The 18,644-nt window shown below is 38.1% G+C and overlaps 3 protein-coding genes across 3 annotated transcripts in view; 2 read left to right on the top strand and 1 right to left on the bottom strand.

Annotated features, from left to right (window-relative positions):
- Positions 1-7,805, top strand: part of LOC119469395 (alpha-1,2-mannosyltransferase ALG9-like) — a 10,016-nt gene extending 2,211 nt beyond the window's left edge. Inside the window, exons 2-3 of the mRNA XM_037734602.1 lie at positions 1,189-1,323; positions 7,763-7,805. Coding sequence (XP_037590530.1) covers positions 1,189-1,323; positions 7,763-7,805 — 178 coding nt within the window. The remainder of the gene's footprint in view (positions 1-1,188; positions 1,324-7,762) is intronic.
- Positions 1,189-18,644, top strand: part of ALG9 (ALG9 alpha-1,2-mannosyltransferase) — an 87,508-nt gene continuing 70,052 nt past the window's right edge. Inside the window, exons 1-4 of the mRNA XM_017517656.2 lie at positions 1,189-1,323; positions 7,763-7,833; positions 12,393-12,481; positions 15,357-15,492. Of these exons, the coding sequence (XP_017373145.2) occupies positions 12,430-12,481; positions 15,357-15,492 (188 nt within the window). The 5' untranslated portion in view covers positions 1,189-1,323; positions 7,763-7,833; positions 12,393-12,429. The remainder of the gene's footprint in view (positions 1,324-7,762; positions 7,834-12,392; positions 12,482-15,356; positions 15,493-18,644) is intronic.
- Positions 7,863-12,340, bottom strand: LOC119469394 (guanine nucleotide-binding protein G(I)/G(S)/G(O) subunit gamma-5-like). Its single transcript, XM_037734601.1, has 3 exons — positions 12,330-12,340; positions 8,744-8,798; positions 7,863-8,417 (listed from the first exon to the last, which is right to left on the bottom strand). The coding sequence occupies exons 1-3, from the start codon at positions 12,338-12,340 to the stop codon at positions 8,241-8,243; spliced, it is 243 nt and encodes an 80-aa protein (XP_037590529.1). The 3' UTR covers positions 7,863-8,240.

Below are 18,644 nucleotides of genomic sequence, written 5' to 3'. Positions count from 1 at the left end.
AAAAAAAAAAAAAAAAAAACAAACAGAGATGATGGCTAATTATGTCACCCAGGCTGGTCTTGAACTTCTGGGCTCAAGCAGCCCTCTTGTCTTGACCTCCCAAAGTGTTGGGATTACAGGCATGAGTCACTGCACCTGGCCTGTAACTTGTGTTCACTTTTGTATTCTAAGCAGTTGATGTACTTGCTACTGAAGGCTGTAGGGAATTTAGCTGGTTTACACAAAGGTATAATTTGTAATTTTCTTATAAGTTTTTTAAAATGAAAATTATACCTAGAGATGGTTTTTAAAACTAACAACTACTAAAAAACCTAAAGGAAAAACAGTAGCTTTCTATTCTACTTCCTGTGTCCAAATACTACTTTCCAGAGGCAACCACTTTCTTTTACTTTTTAAGTTATACCTTCTGATGGCTACCAAAATAGTGTTACTGAATAGTATGATTCTATTGCTATTTGTTGATTTATGCATTATCTGTTGAATTCTATTATAGAAAATTAAGAGGTAAAATTTTCTGATCACATTTTGAATTCAAAAAGTGAAGAAAGAATGTTAAATGTAGGTTGTTTAAAGAATATATGAAATTTAGAGGTTTTCTGTTTTGGCTAACAAGTATTGAGGAAAAATAAGTAGAAGGTAAAATTCAAGCTTTCAGTGTTGACCAAACAGCAATCTTGTAAAATTTATAATGTCTTAATATTTTAAATATTGGGTCATTTTGATTCCTTTTTTATCCATCAGTTGCAAATCTTGTTGAGAATGTTAGCATTACTGTGTACCTTTGTCTCTTAAAAATTTTTTTTATTTTGAGACAGAGTCTTGGTCCATCGCCCAGGCTGGAGTGCAATGGCATGATCTGGGTTCGCTGCAACCTCTGCCTCTGGGGCTCAAGTAATTCTCCTGCCTCAGCCTCCCTAGTAGTTGGGACTATAGACATGCACCACCATACCATGCTAATTTTTGTGTTTTTTTGTAGAGATGGAGTTTTGCTATGTTGCACAGGCTGGTCTTCAATTCCTGGGCTCAAGCAGCCTGCCTGCCTTGCCCTCCCAAAGTGCTAGGATTATCAGCGTGAGCCACTCTGCCTGGCCTACCTTTGTCTTTAATATTTCTACTCAGAAACTTGCATGTGCTTACCAGAGATTTTTGGCCAGTATAACCCTGAATCTGTCTGTTTTGTATTTTTAGACACACTACCTCATCTACGGGGAGGGGTTTCAGACTTGGGAATATTCCCCAGCATATGCCATTCGCTCCTATGCTTATCTGTTACTTCATGCCTGGCCAGCTGCATTTCATGCAAGAATTCTACAAACTAATAAGGTAAGGACAGACCTATCTGAAAGAAGTCACGATTGATTAAGAGGTGAGTCTCTAGTATAGTTTTGAGAAAAGGACAAAATAGATTGGTAGTTAAAAGGGAACTTTTTTTGAAGAAGAATCATTTATTCATTCATCATTCAATAAGCATTAATGGAACTGCTTTTATTTGGTAGATACTGTATTAAGTGCTGTGGCTATAATGGTAACCAAGTCCCTGACTTAATGAAACTTGTGGTTTAGTGGAGAAGATGAACATTGAACAAGTCATTCTAAATATGGTAGGTCTTATGCAGGAAAAGTACAGTGTGCAATGGAATATCGTATTAGGAGTGTCTAATTTAAGTAGAGTGCTGAGAAATAATTAGGTGTTAACTGGGACCTAACTAACCTGATTAGTTTTCAGAAATTTGATTATGATGTGTCTCGGTGTGGATTTCTTTGGTTTGTCTTGTTTGGAGTTTATTCAGCTTCTTGAATCTTTAGGCTTATTCCTTTTGCCAAATTTGGAAAGGTTTTAGTTTTATTTTTTTGAATACTTTTTCATCCCTGTCCTTTTTCCTTTTCCCTGGAACTTTGACAATGTGAATGTCAGATCTTTTGTTATTAGTCACCCAGGTTCCTGAGACTGTGTTTTCAATTTAATTTCTCTCTGTTGTTCACATTGAGTAACTTCTGTTCTTCTATCTTCCACTTCGCAGATTCTTTCCTCTGTCTCCTCTTCCAATGTTGAGCCCATCCATTGCATTTTTAGTTTGTTCTATGTATAGTTTCAATTTTAAAATTTCCATTTGGTTTTTCTTTATATCTTCTAATTTTTTTTACAGAGACTTTCTGCTTTTTCATTTGCTTCAAGCATATTCTTAATTATTCACTGAAATATTTTTACAAAGTCTGCTTTAAATTTTGTTAGATAATTCTAACATCTCTGTCATCTTGGTATTGGAATCTATCAATGGACTTTTTTCATTCAGTTTGAGATCTTCCTGGTTCTTAGTATGGACATTTAAGGTATTGCATTATAAGATTCTGGATTATTCATGGGCTCAGCATGCTTTCTTTGCACTGTTGTGCTCCCTTGGATCTTATTTAAGCCTTCTGTTTTAGCTGGCTTCTTTTGATACTACTTTCCACTAACCCAGCAGGGAGAGAGCGTTAGTGGGAAGCCTCTACCTTGCTACCACCAAGTGGAGGTAGAACTTCAGGTTCCCTACCATGCCTCCACTGACATCTGAGGAAGGGGGTCTTTTTTTGCTATTGCTGGGCAAGAATTGGAGGTCTTGCTTCCTAGTAGGCCTCCACTGATACTACGCCACAGGTAGAATAGAAGCATCTTGACAGATTGGAGTTGGGTGTGGAAGTCCAGCCTCCCTAAGTGGTTGCCACTGACATCATGATGGGGGAGAGACTCATTACTATCAGTGGAGATGAAAGTCCTGGCTTCCTAACTGACCTCTGATGCATGGGTGGGAGTGGGTATTTGTCCTGACTAGAGTAGTTATTGTCTAAAGGTTTTTTCATCATGCTAGGCTATCCTTTTCTTGGTCCTTTGGCTACAGAGCCGATCTTGGTTGGGGTATTTTTGTTTTCTGTGCCCATTGGCATTTTCACTTGCCAGCTTCTTTAGCTTCATGCCTAGAATACGCCAAGCAAAAAGAAAACCCATGGAATTTACCACTGTGTTGTTCCTCATGTCCCAAATTCTGTAGCCAGCCTGCTTTCTTCTCTCCACCTTCAGAGTCTTCTTAGGTTGGTTTAAATATATTGTCCAGAGTTTTCGGTGGTTTTTAAAGTTGTTTAAAATATAGTGTCCATGAATAGAAGAAAAGTCCATTTTCCATGAAGAAGTCCCTAATTAGAGAACTGAAGGATAAGCAGGAGTCGTCTAGGTAAAGGAACAGTGGGAATGAGGGAGAAAGTTGAGAACAGTCTTCTAGACTGATGGCCCTGAGGATGGGAAGAAGGATGGCATGGCCTTATTATATAAACAGGTTTGACACTTGAAAGAGAGGGCGTGGTGGAATAGTTTAGATGAGACTGAGAATTAAGAAGATGCCAGATTTCTACAAGACCTGGTAGGATCTATTAAGATATTAGACTGTTGTTCTTTTCCCCCCAAGTCTATTGTGTGAAGCCACTGAAAGGTTTTAGACAAAAGAGGTATGATTGCATTTGCATTTTAGAATGATCAGAAAGGTAGCACCTGCAGAAAATGACAGAAATACTGTCCCTCCCTTCCCTATCTAGTATCTCATTTCTGTTTTTTTTTTTTTCAAATGAGATGAAGTCCTGCTCTGTTGCCCAGGCTAGAGTACAGTGGTGCCATCATAGCTTACTGCAACCTCTGCCTCTCAGGTTCAAGCAATTCCCATGCCTCAGCTTCCTGAGTAGTTGGGATTACAAGCATGAGCCACCACACTTGGCTAATTTTTTTTTTTGTATTTTTAATAGAGACAGGGTTTCACCATGTTGGCCAGTCTGGTCTTGAACTTCTGACCTCAAGTGGTCCGCCTGCCTTGGCCTCCCAGAGTGCTGGGATTATAGGTGTGAGCCACTGCACCTGGCCTCATTTCTTTTTTTTTTTTTTTTAACTTGTCAAAGGAAAGATAATAAAAGGTGAAGGACTCAGTAGAAAACTAACAATATGCTATGCAGAGGATTTTTATTTCCACTTGGACATCTGCTATCACTTCAAATTTTACATGTTCAACACAGAATTCTTCCTTTTCTCTAATCCTCTTACGTCACTGTTGTACACAGCAAGTGAAAAGGAAAGCAAGATTTCTCTTCTATTGTTCTTACTTCTGATCTCCTTTTTCCTAGCCACCTGGCAAAGGGGAATTGTAGCTTAGCGAGTCACAGCCCCAGCATCATAACGCTGAGTAGAGAAGAATGGTTGTTTCTGAGAGACAGTGTGGTAACAATTGGCACCTCTAATGATAGCTACCTTCTCAATCTCTTGCTACCCCAAATGAAAGCGCCTTTGTAATTTCTCTTCCTGGACCTGTTTGTGAATTTCTCTGTAGTATACACTCAGAAGTGAGATCCCACACATAGACCCATGGGCTTACTGAATCTCACATTTCTGCCAGATTGCTTTCCAGATGGCTATACAGCTTTTATGCTCCCTGCAGCAGTACTCCAGTTTCCATCTTCCTCACATCTCCTGAGTCTTTGATGTTTCTGACTTCCTCATGTATGTGAAATGCTTCTCATTTTAATTGAATTTCTCTGATAACTAGTAAAGTGGAGCATTTCTTCATATATTTATTACTCATTTAGAGCTTCCTTTCTGTGAATTACGCATTCATATCCTTTGTCTATTTTTCTGTTGGGTTTTCTATTTCGTTCTTCCAATTTGTAGACGTTCTCATTAGTAACCCCCTATAGGTTATAGATATTGTATATATTTTCTCTTACACTGTTACCTCTCTATTAACTTTGTCTGTGGTCCTTTGTTGAACAGTAATCTTTAATTCAATATGGTCAAACCAATCTATTTTCCTCTTGTGTTTGGTGAGTTTGGGGTCTTTCTAAAAGAAATCCTCCTTCACCACAGGTCATAGAGATATTCTTCTATATTTTCTTCAATTAGCTTATTAGCTTTTTTTTTCTTTTTTTGAGATGGAGTCTCACTCTGTCACCCATGCTGGGGTGCAGTGGTACAATCTTGGCTCACTGCAACCTCCTCCTCCCAGGTTCAAGCAATTCTCCTGCATCAGCCTCCTGAGTAGCTGGAACTCCAGGCATGTGCCACTGTGCCCAGCTAATTTTTGTATTTTTAGTAGGGAAGGAGTTTTGCCATGTTAGCCAGGCTGGTATCGAACTCCTGACCTCAGATGATCCACCAGCCTTAGCCTCCCAAAATGCTTATATTCAATTAGCTTTTAATTTTATCTTTTACATGTAAGGCTTTAATTATTCGAAGTTTATTTTATAAATTGTGGAAAGATCCAGCTTTATTTTTTACTATGTGGTGAACTGGATTTTCTAGCACCATCTGCCAGATAACCCACCTTTTTCCTTCTCATTTGTAATACCACCTCTATCATACACCTCATTCCTGTATGTATATGGGTTCTTTCTATTGTCTTTATTCTTTGTCATTGGTCAGTTTACTGCCATATTGCTTTTATTATCATGGCTTTGTAATGTATGTCAGTATCTGGTGGATGAATTTCTCACTTTATCCTTTTTAAAATTTGTATTTTAAAAATCATCTTAGAATCAGTTTGCCCTTCACCCAAATTTTGCTAGGTTTTGATTAGAGTTGTACTGAATTTACATATTATTTTGAGAATGAACACTTTTATTTGACTTTATTTTATTTTTTGAGACAGGGCCTTGCTCTTTTGCCCAGGCTGGATTGCAGTGGTGTGGTAATAACCTACTGTGGTCTCAGACTCCTGGGCTCAAGGGATCCTCCCGCCTTAGCCTCATGAGTAGCTAGGACCACAGACACATGCCACCACATCCAGCTAATGTTAAATTTTTTATAGACTTGGAGTCTTACTATATTGTGCATGCTGGTCTTGAATTCCTGGCCTCAAGCAAAACCCCTTGCCTCAGCCTCCCAAAGCGTTGGGATTACAGGCGAGTGTCACTGCACTTAGCAGAATTAACACTTTTACAGTGTTAAGTCATTCTATCCCTAAAATGATATATTTATCCATTTAGTCAAGTTTTCTGTCTTTTAATAAATTTTTTTACACTTGATCTTACCTAAAGGCCAAGAGGTGATAATTTTTTTTTAAGTATTCATTTCAGTCTTGTGAAGTCTGATAGGTTAATGCCTAGATTCTTTGCATTTTTGTTGTGATCATAAATGGTATCTTGTTTTCTTTTATTTTTATCTTAATACCGAATGTCTTGCTGAATTTTCTCATTAGTGTCAATGGTTTGTCAGGTGAAGCTTGTGGGTTCTCTTTCATCTTTGTATATTAAGATTAGTTTCTTCCATTTTGTTACCTCATTTTATTTTTGTGTCATTGTGCTCTGACTAGAACTTCCAGTTGAATATTAGTAGGGATGGTGGTGTTTGTCCTGCTCTCAAACAGAATTCTTATATTAATTCATATTAAATTTTAACTTTCTAAATATGTGTATGTATTCTCTCCAATTAGATGAGGTGTCCTTAAATGTATAAACTTTGTACTAAAATTATCTATGTTCCTAATAGTATCTAAAATACTGCTCAGTGTATAGTAAGTAGGCTTTTAGTATATTTGTATTGAATTAATGAATGAGTTTGGGCATTTACAGGATACTTTATACAAGTTTTAAAAAATTTATTGCTTATAATCATGAAAATGGAAGGTATTTTTCATGTGATATGCAGCTACAGTAATCATACCATATATGTATGTATGTGTATATATATATATTCTTTTTTTTTTTTTTTTTTTTTGAGACGGAGTCCTTGCTCTGTCATCCAGGCTGGAGTGTGGTGGTGTGATCTCAGCTCATTGCAACCTCCAACTCCCAGGTTCAAGCGATTCTCTTGCCTCAGCCTCCGAAGTAGCTGGGATTACAGAGGCCTGCTACCAGGCCCAGCTGATTTTTTTGTATTTTTGGTAGAGATGGGGTTTTGCCATGTTGGCCAGGCTGGTCTCGAACTTCTGACCTCAGGTGATCTACCCTCCTTGGCCTCCCAAAGTGTTGGGATTACAGGCTTGAGCCACTGTACCTGGCCAGTCATACTATATATTAAGTAGTGTTTATTTTCTGAGAAATTCAGTGCTCTGAAACATATGGTATTCTGTAGTATAAAGCTATTCAATCTAACCCCTATTTTATTATTTTTATTTTTTAAATTGATGCTGTCAACTATAAAATTAATAAAACCACATCATAAAACTTTAGAAGATAGGAGGAAAAATACTCAACCTAAATCTACCAGGTTGCTATGGCTACTTTTACCATTTTATTACATTTATTCAGTCTTTCCATATGCATATAGTTTCCATAGCTGTAACTGATGTATAAATAATATTGAATTGTACATTTTCACTTAATATTTTGTCATAATCAGTACCTGATATATTATGGTTGTTGAAGAAGTGCTTGTTGAATGAATGAGCATTATATTGCAAGAATGTTTTCACTGTCTTTGTATAGTTGTCCATGTGCTAGATGTAGCCTAGTTTATTTAATCATTTCTCTATAATTGGATATTTTGTAGTTTTTAAAACAGTTTTTACTAAAACTGCAATTAACATTTTCATGAATGGCGCTCCACCTTCCAACCTCCACCAGCTGGAGTGTTAGAAGTAGGTATACTGATATTGAGTCAAGGGATATGAAAATTCTTGATCCATATTGTTTTCCAAAAGAATTATAGTAGTTTACAGTGTTATTGACAACAAATGAGAGCAGTTCATGTTTATGAGTTTTTCTAGCTCATATCTGTGACTTCTGTTTTCTTTTTCTGGATTTCTTTCAGATTCTTGTCTTTTACTTTTTGCGATGTCTTCTGGCTTTTGTGAGCTGTATTTGTGAACTTTACTTTTACAAGTGAGTATAAAAGTTTTGCTTCTAAAAGTGCTATGAGGAAACCCGTTATTGCGTAGATTATCTCTTGTGATAGTCTAGGCAGTGATTAGAAATAGAAAACACTTTCCTTCTAGCCCCTGATATACTACTATACATATTTTTTTTTTAATCTGGGAAAGAAAATTTCTTTTTTTCCATACTAAGTTTTATTGTATGCTGCTGGTAGCGTATATAAAAGTTACCCTTGTGAAATAGATAGAAATTCATGAAAATTGAGAGAAGTAGATGTTAGACTGACAAAAGTAGAAGTTTGTATATTATGGCACGTGTGTTACAGGGATAAGCCTTTGTACAGGCTTCAGATTTAACTGTTTTGAATATCTACTGAATCCTAAGAAGTGGTTTGGAAAACCTTTGAAAGATTCATTTTAATACAAAAAGGAACAGACTTTCTGGGGTCTTAAGGGAGTTGTACTTGAAGGTACTCCAGTCAGCAGAGGGTCATGTTGAACATTCTGCAGACAGAATTGTTTCAAGTCTGCAGCTGCCTGGGAAACTTTTACACAGTTGAGCCTGGCCTCCAGCCGGAGCTGTTGAACCACTTTCTTTACTTTTTTTCTTTGTTTTTGAGACAGAGTCTAGCCCTGTCACCCAGGCTGAAGTGCAGTGGCATGATCTTGGCTTACTGTAAGTCCTGCCTCCCAGGTTCAAACAATTCTCCTGCCTCAGCCTCCCGAGTAGCTGGGATTACAGGCTCCTGCCACTATGCCCAGCAAATTTTTTTTTTTTTTTTTTTTGTATTTTTAGTAGAGATGGGGTTTTACTGTGTTGGTCAGGCTGGTCTCGAACTCCTGACCTCGTGATCTGCCTGCTTCAGCCTCCCAAAGTGCTGGGATTACAAGCATGAGCCACCACACCCAGCCTGAACCACTTTCTTCATAGCGGTTACGCTGGAGGAGCCAGACGTGGTACACTTGAGGGCCGGACTGATTTGTGGGTTGGTGGGTTGTGGGTCAGCAGGGCTAGACTAAAAACTTCTTACTTTTATTTATTTTTCTCTTTTTACTTTTTTAATTTTTATTTTTCTTACAATAGTTTTTGGGATACAGGTGGTTTTTGGTTACATGATAAGTTCTTTAGAGGTGATTTCTGAGATTTTGATGCACCCATCACTTGTAGCTCCTGATATTAAATCTGAAGTGTGACTTCTTGTATGAAGCCAACAGTTGAAGAGGAACACTGTACTTCTAGTTACCTTTTTCTTTCCTGAGGTTCATAAATACCATATCCTCATATCATTCATTTTAATTCTGTTAATAAGTATCTAACTGGTCTTTACTTGATAGGATTTAGTTGCACCCTATTTTCAGTCCTAAGATGTAGGATCATGATTTGCCTCTGCCCTACAGCTTGGTTGATAAACTTCTCCCAGCGTGGGACTCACTGCTCTTATTTGCACCCCATATATTGTCTTTCACAAAGTACCTATCAGTTGATTGAATATTAGTTGGAACTATTAAGCATTTAAGTGTCCCAGTAATAAAAATAGCCACCTGTTTTTCATTGTATCTAACAAATGTCTTATTTTAATAATGCTTTAGTAATATATTTAAAGGTATTCTGACTTAATGATCATTATTAAAAATCTTCCTACAGCTAAAAATGTCAGATTAAAAAAAATCTTTGGCCTTGACTATGAGTGGAGTGGAGGAAAAAAAAATAAAGCCAGTGCTGCCTTTGAGGATTGTAATCATAACATAGGGGTTTGGGCCTGAATTCAAATCACCTGCATGGTCCTTCAAGCCCTAAGCTGAGAAGTTTGTTTGTTTATTTGAGACAGAGTCTTGTTCTGTCACCCAGACTGGAGTGCAGTGGTGTGATCTCGGCTCACTGTAACCTCTGCCTCCCAGATTCAAGGAGTTCTCCTGTCTCAGCCTCCTAAGTAGCTGGGAATACAGGTGCGCACCACCACACCCAGCTAATTTTTTGTATTTTTAGTAGAGACAGGGTTTCACCATGTTAGCCAGGCTGTTTTTGATCTTCTGACCTTGTGATTTGCCCGCCTCAGCCACCCAAATTGCTGGGATTACAGGCATAGCCACTGCGCCCAGCCAAGAATTTATTTTAAATTATTCTGGGTTGGTAGTGCCCCTGGCATCTGGCAAAATATTTATCTAGAGATATGGACCCTTAATCCAAGTGTTTGAAAATTACCGGAGATAAAGTTCTAGTGAACAAGAAATTATAATAAAAATAAATCACAGAGCACAGAAGGGAGCAAGACATTATGAGTGAGAATCAGCAGAAATAATAATCAATAGAACGTTGACCTGAAAACTTCATATATTGGGAAATAGGAACATAAAATAGGTGTATTTAGTATTTTCAAACAAGTAAAAGAACTGAAAATGTGAACAAGAAATGAGATGACCAGATAAATTTAAAAAAAATCAGAACTTACAAGAATTATATAATATGTAATACTATGTAATATCAATATTTATGTAAAATTGTTATTTAAAACTCAGTAGATAGCTTAAACAGCAGATTAGACATTCTGATGAGTAAACTAGTAAATTGGAAGATCGATTTGAATAAATTACTCAAAATGCAGTACAGAGAGACCAAAAAAAAAAAGGTAATATAGAAGAGGTTAAGAAATGTGTGAGCTACGGCTGAGCGCAGTGGCTTATGCCTATAATCTCAGCACTTTGGAAGGCCGAGGCAAGTGGATCACTTGAGGTCAGGAGGTCAAGACCAACCTGGCCAACATGGTGAAACCTCATCTCTGCTAAAAATAAAAAAATTGCCTGGGCATGTTGGTGCACACCTATAGCCCCAGCTACTTGGGTAGTGGAGGCACGAGAATCTTTTGAACTCAAAGAGATGGAAGTTGCAGTGAGCCAAGACTGCGCTATTGCGCTCCAGCCTGGGCAACAGAGCAAGACTCTGACACACACACACAGACACACACAGACACACACACACATACACACACAAAGAAATATGTAAGCCAGAGTTTAAAGATCTGATACACATCTAATAAGATTGTAGAAGGAGATGATAGAATAGGGAGAGGCAATATTCAGGGAATTAATAGCTGGGAATTTTCCAGAATTGATGGGGAAAAAAAGATGCTAAATCATAAATTTAGTAAGCCCAATATATTCCAAGCTAGATACATAAAAACTTAGTGTAGTGAAACTGTGTAAAACAATAGGGACAAAGAAAAAGATTTTAAAAGTTGATGGAGAACTAATAAAATACCTACAGAGGAGTATTAGGCAGTTACACTGACAGAAGACTTTAATAACCAGAAAACAAAAAAAGAGTATCTTCAAAGGCTGAGAGAAAATAACTCTTATCTTAAAATTGTATACTAGGTTAAGCCATCTTTTAAGACCAAGAGCTAAATAGACTTTTCAGTTAAAAAAAAAAAAAAATAGAAGAGAGAGAAAGAAAAAAAAAAGAAAGAAGCCTGTAATCCCAGTGCTTTGGGAGACTGAGGCAGGAGGATCATTGAGGATCGCTTGAGCCCAGGAATTTAAGATCAGCCTGGACAACATAGCAAGACCTCATCTCTACAAAAAATTAGCTGGGTGTAATGGCACATGCCTGTAGTCACAGTTACGCTTAGCCACAGGTGGCTAAGGCAGGAGATTCTCTTGAACACTGGAGTTCAAGGATGCAGTGAGCTATGACCATGCCACGGCACTCCAGCCTGAGCGACAGAGAGTGAGACCCTGTCTCTGGGAAAAGAAAAAAAGAAAGGAAAAAAAAAGAAAGGAAACCAACCAACCAAAAAACCAGAATTTATCATTAACAGATTCTCACTAAAAGAACTTCTAAAAGAGATACTTAGGAAAAAACAAAATTATTTCAGAAGAAGCTCTGAAATGCAGTAAGGAATCTGAGCTAGGAAATGATTAACACATGGATATGTCTGAACAAACATTGACTAAGTGAAGCAGTAATAATGCCTAAATATGTTTAATTTGAGGGGTTAACACCTACAAGAAAGAAGTAGAAGATATGTAGTTGCTTAAGTTTGACAAACACTGATTTAGATAATCACTTATTCACATTTTCATTTATCTCCTAGCCTTTTTTTCTGACAACTACCATTTATTGAGCAACTGTGTGCCAGGTACTTTCCTAAGCACTTTCCATGCATTGTCCTCACAGAAACCTTACGAAGTTTGTGTTACTTATTATCCTTATTTCATGCATGAGGAATCAAACATTATTCGACTAGAGTAAGGTTCCACTGCTAGTAAGTGGCAGAGCCAGAATTTGAACGTGTGCCCACCTGAATCTGCCATCTCTTATTTTTCATGACATCATTCTGTTTTCCACTTGATAGATATAATCTTAGCATGTAAAAAATATGTTTTCTTTTAGGTAGGGAGCTTCTCTTCTGTGTCAGAAATAAGAATGTTTGGGTTTCTTATGCACAGTGAATTGCTAACAAACGTATCAAGGTAGTTTTGTGTTTGACTTTAGATCTTCAGTGTTACCTGTGGTGCATGTTTTTCTCCTTTGATTTGAATTCATGCTAATAATCTTTGCCTTTTTCCTAGGGCTGTATGCAAGAAGTTTGGGTTGCATGTGAGTCGAATGATGCTAGCCTTCTTGGTTCTTAGCACTGGCATGTTTTGCTCATCATCAGGTAAGTAAAAGGGCAGATGAGGGAATTGCAGATTCACCAATAGTTTTTTTTTGTTTTTGTTTTTGTTTTGAGACAGAGACTTGCTCTGTCACTAGGCTAGAGTGCAGTGGTGCAATCTTGGCTCACTGCAGCCTCCGCCTCCCAGGTTCAAACAATTCTCCTGCCCAGCCTCCCGAGTAGCTGGGACTACAGGCATGCGCCACCATGCTCAGCTAGTTTTTTGTATTTTTAGTAGAGATGGGGTTTCACCATGTTGGCCAGAATGGTCTTGATCTCCTGACCTCATGACCCACCCACCTCGGCCTCCCAAAGTGGTGGGATTACAGGCGTGAGCCACCGCCCTCGGCCACCAATAGTTCATAGTTGCATTTAAAGGAAACACTTGTTCAAATGTAGGTTATATTGTAGAATATGTCAATAATTTGCAGAGCACTGTTATCTGCGTTATCTTGATTGACCTTTGTAGCAATCCTACCATGTAAGACAAATATTTTCTCACTTTTGCTGGTAAGGACATTGAAACATAGGTAAAATGATTTACTAAAAGTCAAAATTCATAAATGGTAAAGCTGATAGTCTCACCAGGATGCTTTATATTACATTTTTGTATCAACCACCCACTTCCTTTCTTGACCATTAGGGGAAAGAAAGTAATTCTTTTATTTTGTTTAAGGAAGCTATTTGTACATAAAGACCTTGTTGTTGTTGATGGCTCTGTTTCTATTGATGATATATTATTTGAGATGTATTCTATATGCATCTTCCATTGGGCTTTTTAAAAGATAAGCTTCTGGAAATTTAGAATAAAAACCTTACTCTAGAGCATTGATTTTCAAACTGTACTGCCATTGAACATTTGTGTTGTATAAGCTGAGTCATGGTGCCCCACTGCCAAATGGTAGTCTGTTCCCAGTTCTCCAGAAAAATTTAGTTACTGGATATAATTGTCTCAATTTTAGTTTCTGCTTGAGTGTAACAGGATCTAGCATATACACTGAGTATACACAAAAACATAGTATGTGGCACAAAATTATATACTTACTTTTCCCTTATTAAATATATCAAAATTGATGTTGTTTTGCAGAGATGTCAGAGCTGTACTCCAGAATGACTTTGAGAGCCTGTCCTAAATGCATCTGGCTCTACCCTCAGGTTTCTCTGCTCCCTTTGTCCTCTACACTGGCAGCTGGAACTGACAGCTTTGGATGGCATCACTATTATTTGACATTTATTGGTAAAGGGTGTACCTCACATGTTTTTTAAGTTGCTTTGCTACTTCTTTTTAAAAATCTTTTCAAGTGACAAGGTCTTACTCTTTACCTAGGCAGGCTGGAGTGCAGTGCACAATCATAGCTCACTGCAGCCTTGAATTCCTGGGCTCTAGCAGTCTTTCCACTACAACCTCCCAAGTAGCTAGGACTATGGGCATGCACCACCATGCCCAGCTAGTTTTTAAATTTTTTGTAGAGATGGAGTCTCACTGTGTTGCCCAGGCTGGTCTCAAACTCTTAGCCTCAAGCAGTCCTCCCACCTTGGCCCCCCAGAGTACTGAGATTAAAGACATGAGCCACCGTGCCTGGTCTGCTGCTCCTACAATTGATCTTTATATGTAGACAATTCCTGAGGGTATCTTTGTTTTTGTAATCTAATTTGAGACACAGATAAGTTGAAAGCATCTTTTCATACAGAGACTCTGAACCCTGTGCTGAGTTTAAAAAAATCTCACTGCCCATTAACTGTGGTTGTTTTTGTAGCTGATACTGATTTTTCTTCCTTACTGAATCAGACTTTCTGCAGCAAAGAGGCAGATCTGCATTTCTGTTCAGAGATACTAGAAACACTTTAATCAATTGTTATTGTTGCAGAGACCCTGTACTCTCTCCTCTGCTATATTCAACAAGGTTGAGGTAGATGGAACTAATTAGGGGACTATCTAAAGGCCATACTATCTGTGTCAGCAGATGGAGGATGCAAAGCATTGCTGCCATACAATATGTGGCCCTTGAGGAGGCCTCCTAGAATTTCTGAGACTAGAGGTTAGGACCAGGACAGTCTCAGAAGACCAACAGCAGATAAGCTTCTTCAGAAGTAAATTGTCAGCAGTGCCTCTAAGTCTTTTAAAGCATATTCCCTGCCTGGAAATATAATCCTGGGGTGTTCCTAGAGCCCCTGGAATTATGTAAGTTTTTTATTTGAGGTATAGGCTGGGAGAGGAATTACATGGTTAGAATTGTATAATTGGGTTGGTACCTAAAAAAACAGGAGTGGGAGGCCGAGCATAGTGGCTCATGCCTGTAATCCCAGCACTTTGGGAGGCCAAGGCGGGTGGATCATGAGGTCAGGAGATCAAGACCATCCTGGCCAACATGGTGAAATGCTGTGTCTACTAAAAATACAAAATTTAGCTGGGAGTGGTGGTGGACACCTGTAATCCCAGCTACTTAGGAGGCTGAGGCAGGAACATCTCTAGAACCAGGGAGTCAGAGGTTGCGGTGAGCTGAAATCGCACCACCGCACTCCAACAGAGCGAGACTCCATCCCAAAAACAAAGAAAAAAAAAAAAAAAAAGAGAGGAGACCATGTTGAAGATGAAGCCTACAGCTGAAGACAATATCTATCAATTCAAAAAAAAAAAAAAAAAAAAAAAAAACAGGAGTGAGAAATTAAGAATCACTGAACTTTCTTTTTTTTTAAAAGGAATATCACTGTGCTGTCCTTTCTAATATAGCATTTCCCAAAATATGTTCCTGGTTATTGACAATTTGCCATGTCGATATTTACACTGCAAAATTTACATTTAATCAGTTTTTAATTGATACCTAATTAACCTTGAGTTCTTGTTCTTCCGCCTTTTTTCACTTCTTCGCTCTTGCAGCATTCCTTCCTAGTAGCTTCTGTATGTACACTACGTTGATAGCCATGACTGGATGGTATATGGAAAAGACTTCCATTGCTGTGCTGGGAGTAGCAGCTGGGGCCATCTTAGGCTGGCCATTCAGTGCAGCTCTTGGGTAAGAAATGAACAGTCCTTCTCCCACGTATCTCTGGGCATATAGTAAATGTTAATGTTGGATTAGCTCCATATTGTCTGCATAGAATCTAAAGTTAATCAATTGGGCTTTCAAAGATTCTGGGAAATGGAAGAATCTGTCTCTTAGCACTTACTATTATGATTAATTCGAATAAGAATAGTGAGGAGCTGCAGTGGCTCAGGCCAGTTGTCCTGGTGCTTGAGGAGGCGACGCTATGCGTTCAAGGCCAACCTGGGCAACATAAGAACCTCTCGTTCATTAAAAAAAAAAAAAAAAAAAAGAATAGTGACCAGTGAGCATCTTCTATGTGTTAGGCACAGTGAAACCCTTTGTAAACCTTATCTTGAAACCTTACAACAATTCTGCAGGAGAAATAAAATTATTAGTGCTTTATAAATGAGAAAACAGACTCCAAGAGTTTGAAGAATTTACCTTTAAGATTATGTTTGCTTTTGAATCCAGGCCTTTTTGACTCTACAGCTGATGTTTTGTTCACATGGCACCACCCTGTTCTGTGCAGTTTTTCATTCACTCAGCTTTGAAATCTGAATTTCCTCCAGTTTTCCTTCTTTCTTGCCCCCAGCATTTTTCCCCCCAAGTTCTTTCTATACTCTTTGTTCCCACTACTTCTGTTCTAGTGTGTGCTGCCTTAATTTCTTACCTGTACCATGAGTAATTTAGAAAAATATTTTAATCTGATGTTAAGGTTATTTTAGAAGTATATTATAACAAAAAGTAAGTACCAGATTGTATGAGGTTAAAATAATTTTTCTTTTTTTTTTTTTTGATACGGAATTTCACCATGTTGGCCAGGATGGTCTCGATCTCCTGACCTTGTGAATCTGCCCGCCTCGGCCTCCCAAAGTGCTGGGATTACAGGCGTGAGCCATGACGCCTGGCCAAGGTTAAAATAATTTCGAATTTTCTTCTCCTCTAGCTCAATCCTCAGATAGTCACTGCTAATATTTTGGTGTATATCTTTCCAGAAAAATTATCCTGTGTGTATAAATATATGTATACATATCTATCTACGTTCTTAAAACAAATGGGAATTATTCCGTCTATATATATGTCTTCTACATGTTAATAAATTTATATCATTGTTTATATTGGTTGTATAGCATTCCATGATTTATGTCATTATTGCCTTATTGGTAGATATTTGCTTTTCTTTTTTTTACTGTTATACTCAATGCTTTAGTGAACTTTTTTTTTTTTTTTTTTTNTTTTTTTTGAGACAGAGTCTTGCTCTGTTGCCCAGGCTGGAGTGCAGTGGCATGATCTTGGCTCACTGCAACCTCCACCTCCTGGGTTCAAGCAGTTCTCCTGTCTCAGCCTCCTGAGTAGCTGGGATTATAAGCGCATGCCACCACGTGCAGCTAATTTTTGTATTTTCAGTAGAAATGGGGTTTCACCATGTTGGTCAGGCTGGTCTCGAACTCCTGACGTCGTGATCTGTGTTGGCCTCCCCAAATGCTGGGATTACAGGAGTGAGCCACCACACCCTGTAGGGTAAATTTTTATAAGGGTAGTTACTAAAGGAATAGGCCATTTTTAATTTTCTTAATTGCCTTTTAAAGGCTGGTTTCCTCACCTCCATTTCTTCCTTCTATTCTATTTTGCATATTCTCAAATTTTCATATTCCTCAGAATTTTATCTTAGGCCCTATTCTGTACTTTCTTCTCTCTCCATCATCTTGGTGATTCCCATGTCCTTTTTTTTTTTTCCATCTCTCCAACATGAAGGTGATTCCATATCTTAATGTCTAGTCCAATTATCTCTCTTTAGCTTCATTTATATATTCCCAGTTGCTTATTAGATAGCTACTGAATTCATTATCTTCTCTCCATAGCTGTTCCTTTACTTGTGTTTCTATCCCAGTAAATAGTACTACCATCTCCCCATTACTGACCCAGAAATCTGAAAATTGTTTGTGACTCTCCTCTCTTTCCCACCCCTGTTAATTTATTGTGTCTCCTAAATATCTTTTGAATCTGATTACTTTTCTTCACTCCCCTCTGTTCCTGGATTACTACACAGCCTCCTAAATGATCTCATCTCTAGTCTTGACTCCTGTAAATCTGCCCTCCAAACTCAAACTAGAGTTATGTTACTCAAATGCAGTTACAGTTGTATCACCTCCCTGTTTTAAACTCTATGGTAGCTTCTCCATTGCTTTATGTCACAGATGTTGGCTGACTGGCTTGTTTTTGTACAGCCCAATAATTAAATAGTTTTTACATTTTTAAAGGGTTTTTTAAAAACAACAAACATATACACAGAGAGAGAAGACTATGCAACAGATAATATATGTGGCCTGCAAAGCCTAAAATGTATACTGTCAGGTCCTATAAATAAAAAGTTTGCCAACCCCTGCTCTATGGTATCCACACTCAAAGATTTAACACACGAAGCCCTGCATGATCTTGCTTTTACTTCTCCAGCTTCTTTTCATCAGTTCTTTCATTCCTTTCATTCTCTATTCCATCTACATTGAATTTCACTGAGTTCCTCAAATACCTCGAGTGACATGTTTTGATGAGTCTGCCTTTGCTGAGATAAGTGATTTCAGGATCACAATCAGTCAGTTAGCAATATACCATCATTCATTGAATGCTTTGTGCTAGGTTCTGCTGATATTTTGGAAATTAGACAGTAATGGTTCCTGCCCTTTTGAAACTTAACATTTTAGTAGAAAGACAGAGATTGGACAAGTAATTAAAAGTATGACTTATCAAAGGAGAAATACAGGTGCTATAGACATGGAAGTAGTTGGGGTGACCAAAAAAACATAAAACATTAATGCAGAATTTACATAACAACATGGAGGTTCAAATCACAGAAGAGATACTGTGACAGCACATGACATTGCTAAATAAATAATAGATATAATGATGCCATATAAATTCAAAGATAAGGCCGGGCGTGGTGGCTCATGCCTGTAAACCCAGCACTTTGGGAGGCTGAGGCAGGTATGTCACCTGTGAGGAGTTTGAGACCAGCCTGGCCAGCATGGTGAAACCCCATCTCTACTAAAAATACAAAAAATTAGCTGGGCATGGTGGCGCGTGCCTGTAATCCCAGCTACTCAGGAGGCTGAGGCAGGAGAATTGCCTGAACCCAGGAGGCG

Source organism: Cebus imitator, unplaced genomic scaffold (assembly GCF_001604975.1).
Source record: "Cebus imitator isolate Cc_AM_T3 unplaced genomic scaffold, Cebus_imitator-1.0 Scaffold641, whole genome shotgun sequence".
Lineage (NCBI taxonomy): Eukaryota > Metazoa > Chordata > Mammalia > Primates > Cebidae > Cebus > Cebus imitator.
Note: the sequence above shows the minus strand (reverse complement) of the source record. Positions and strands in the feature narration are given on the sequence as shown.

What these genes read in the sequence shown, in the direction of transcription:
- LOC119469394 (XM_037734601.1), bottom strand. An exon ending in GCGTAACCGCTATGAAGAAA is followed by an intron (nt 8,418 to 8,743) that starts GTGGTTCAGGCT and finishes AAAAAAGTAAAG; the next exon opens with AAAGTGGTTCAACAGCTCCG.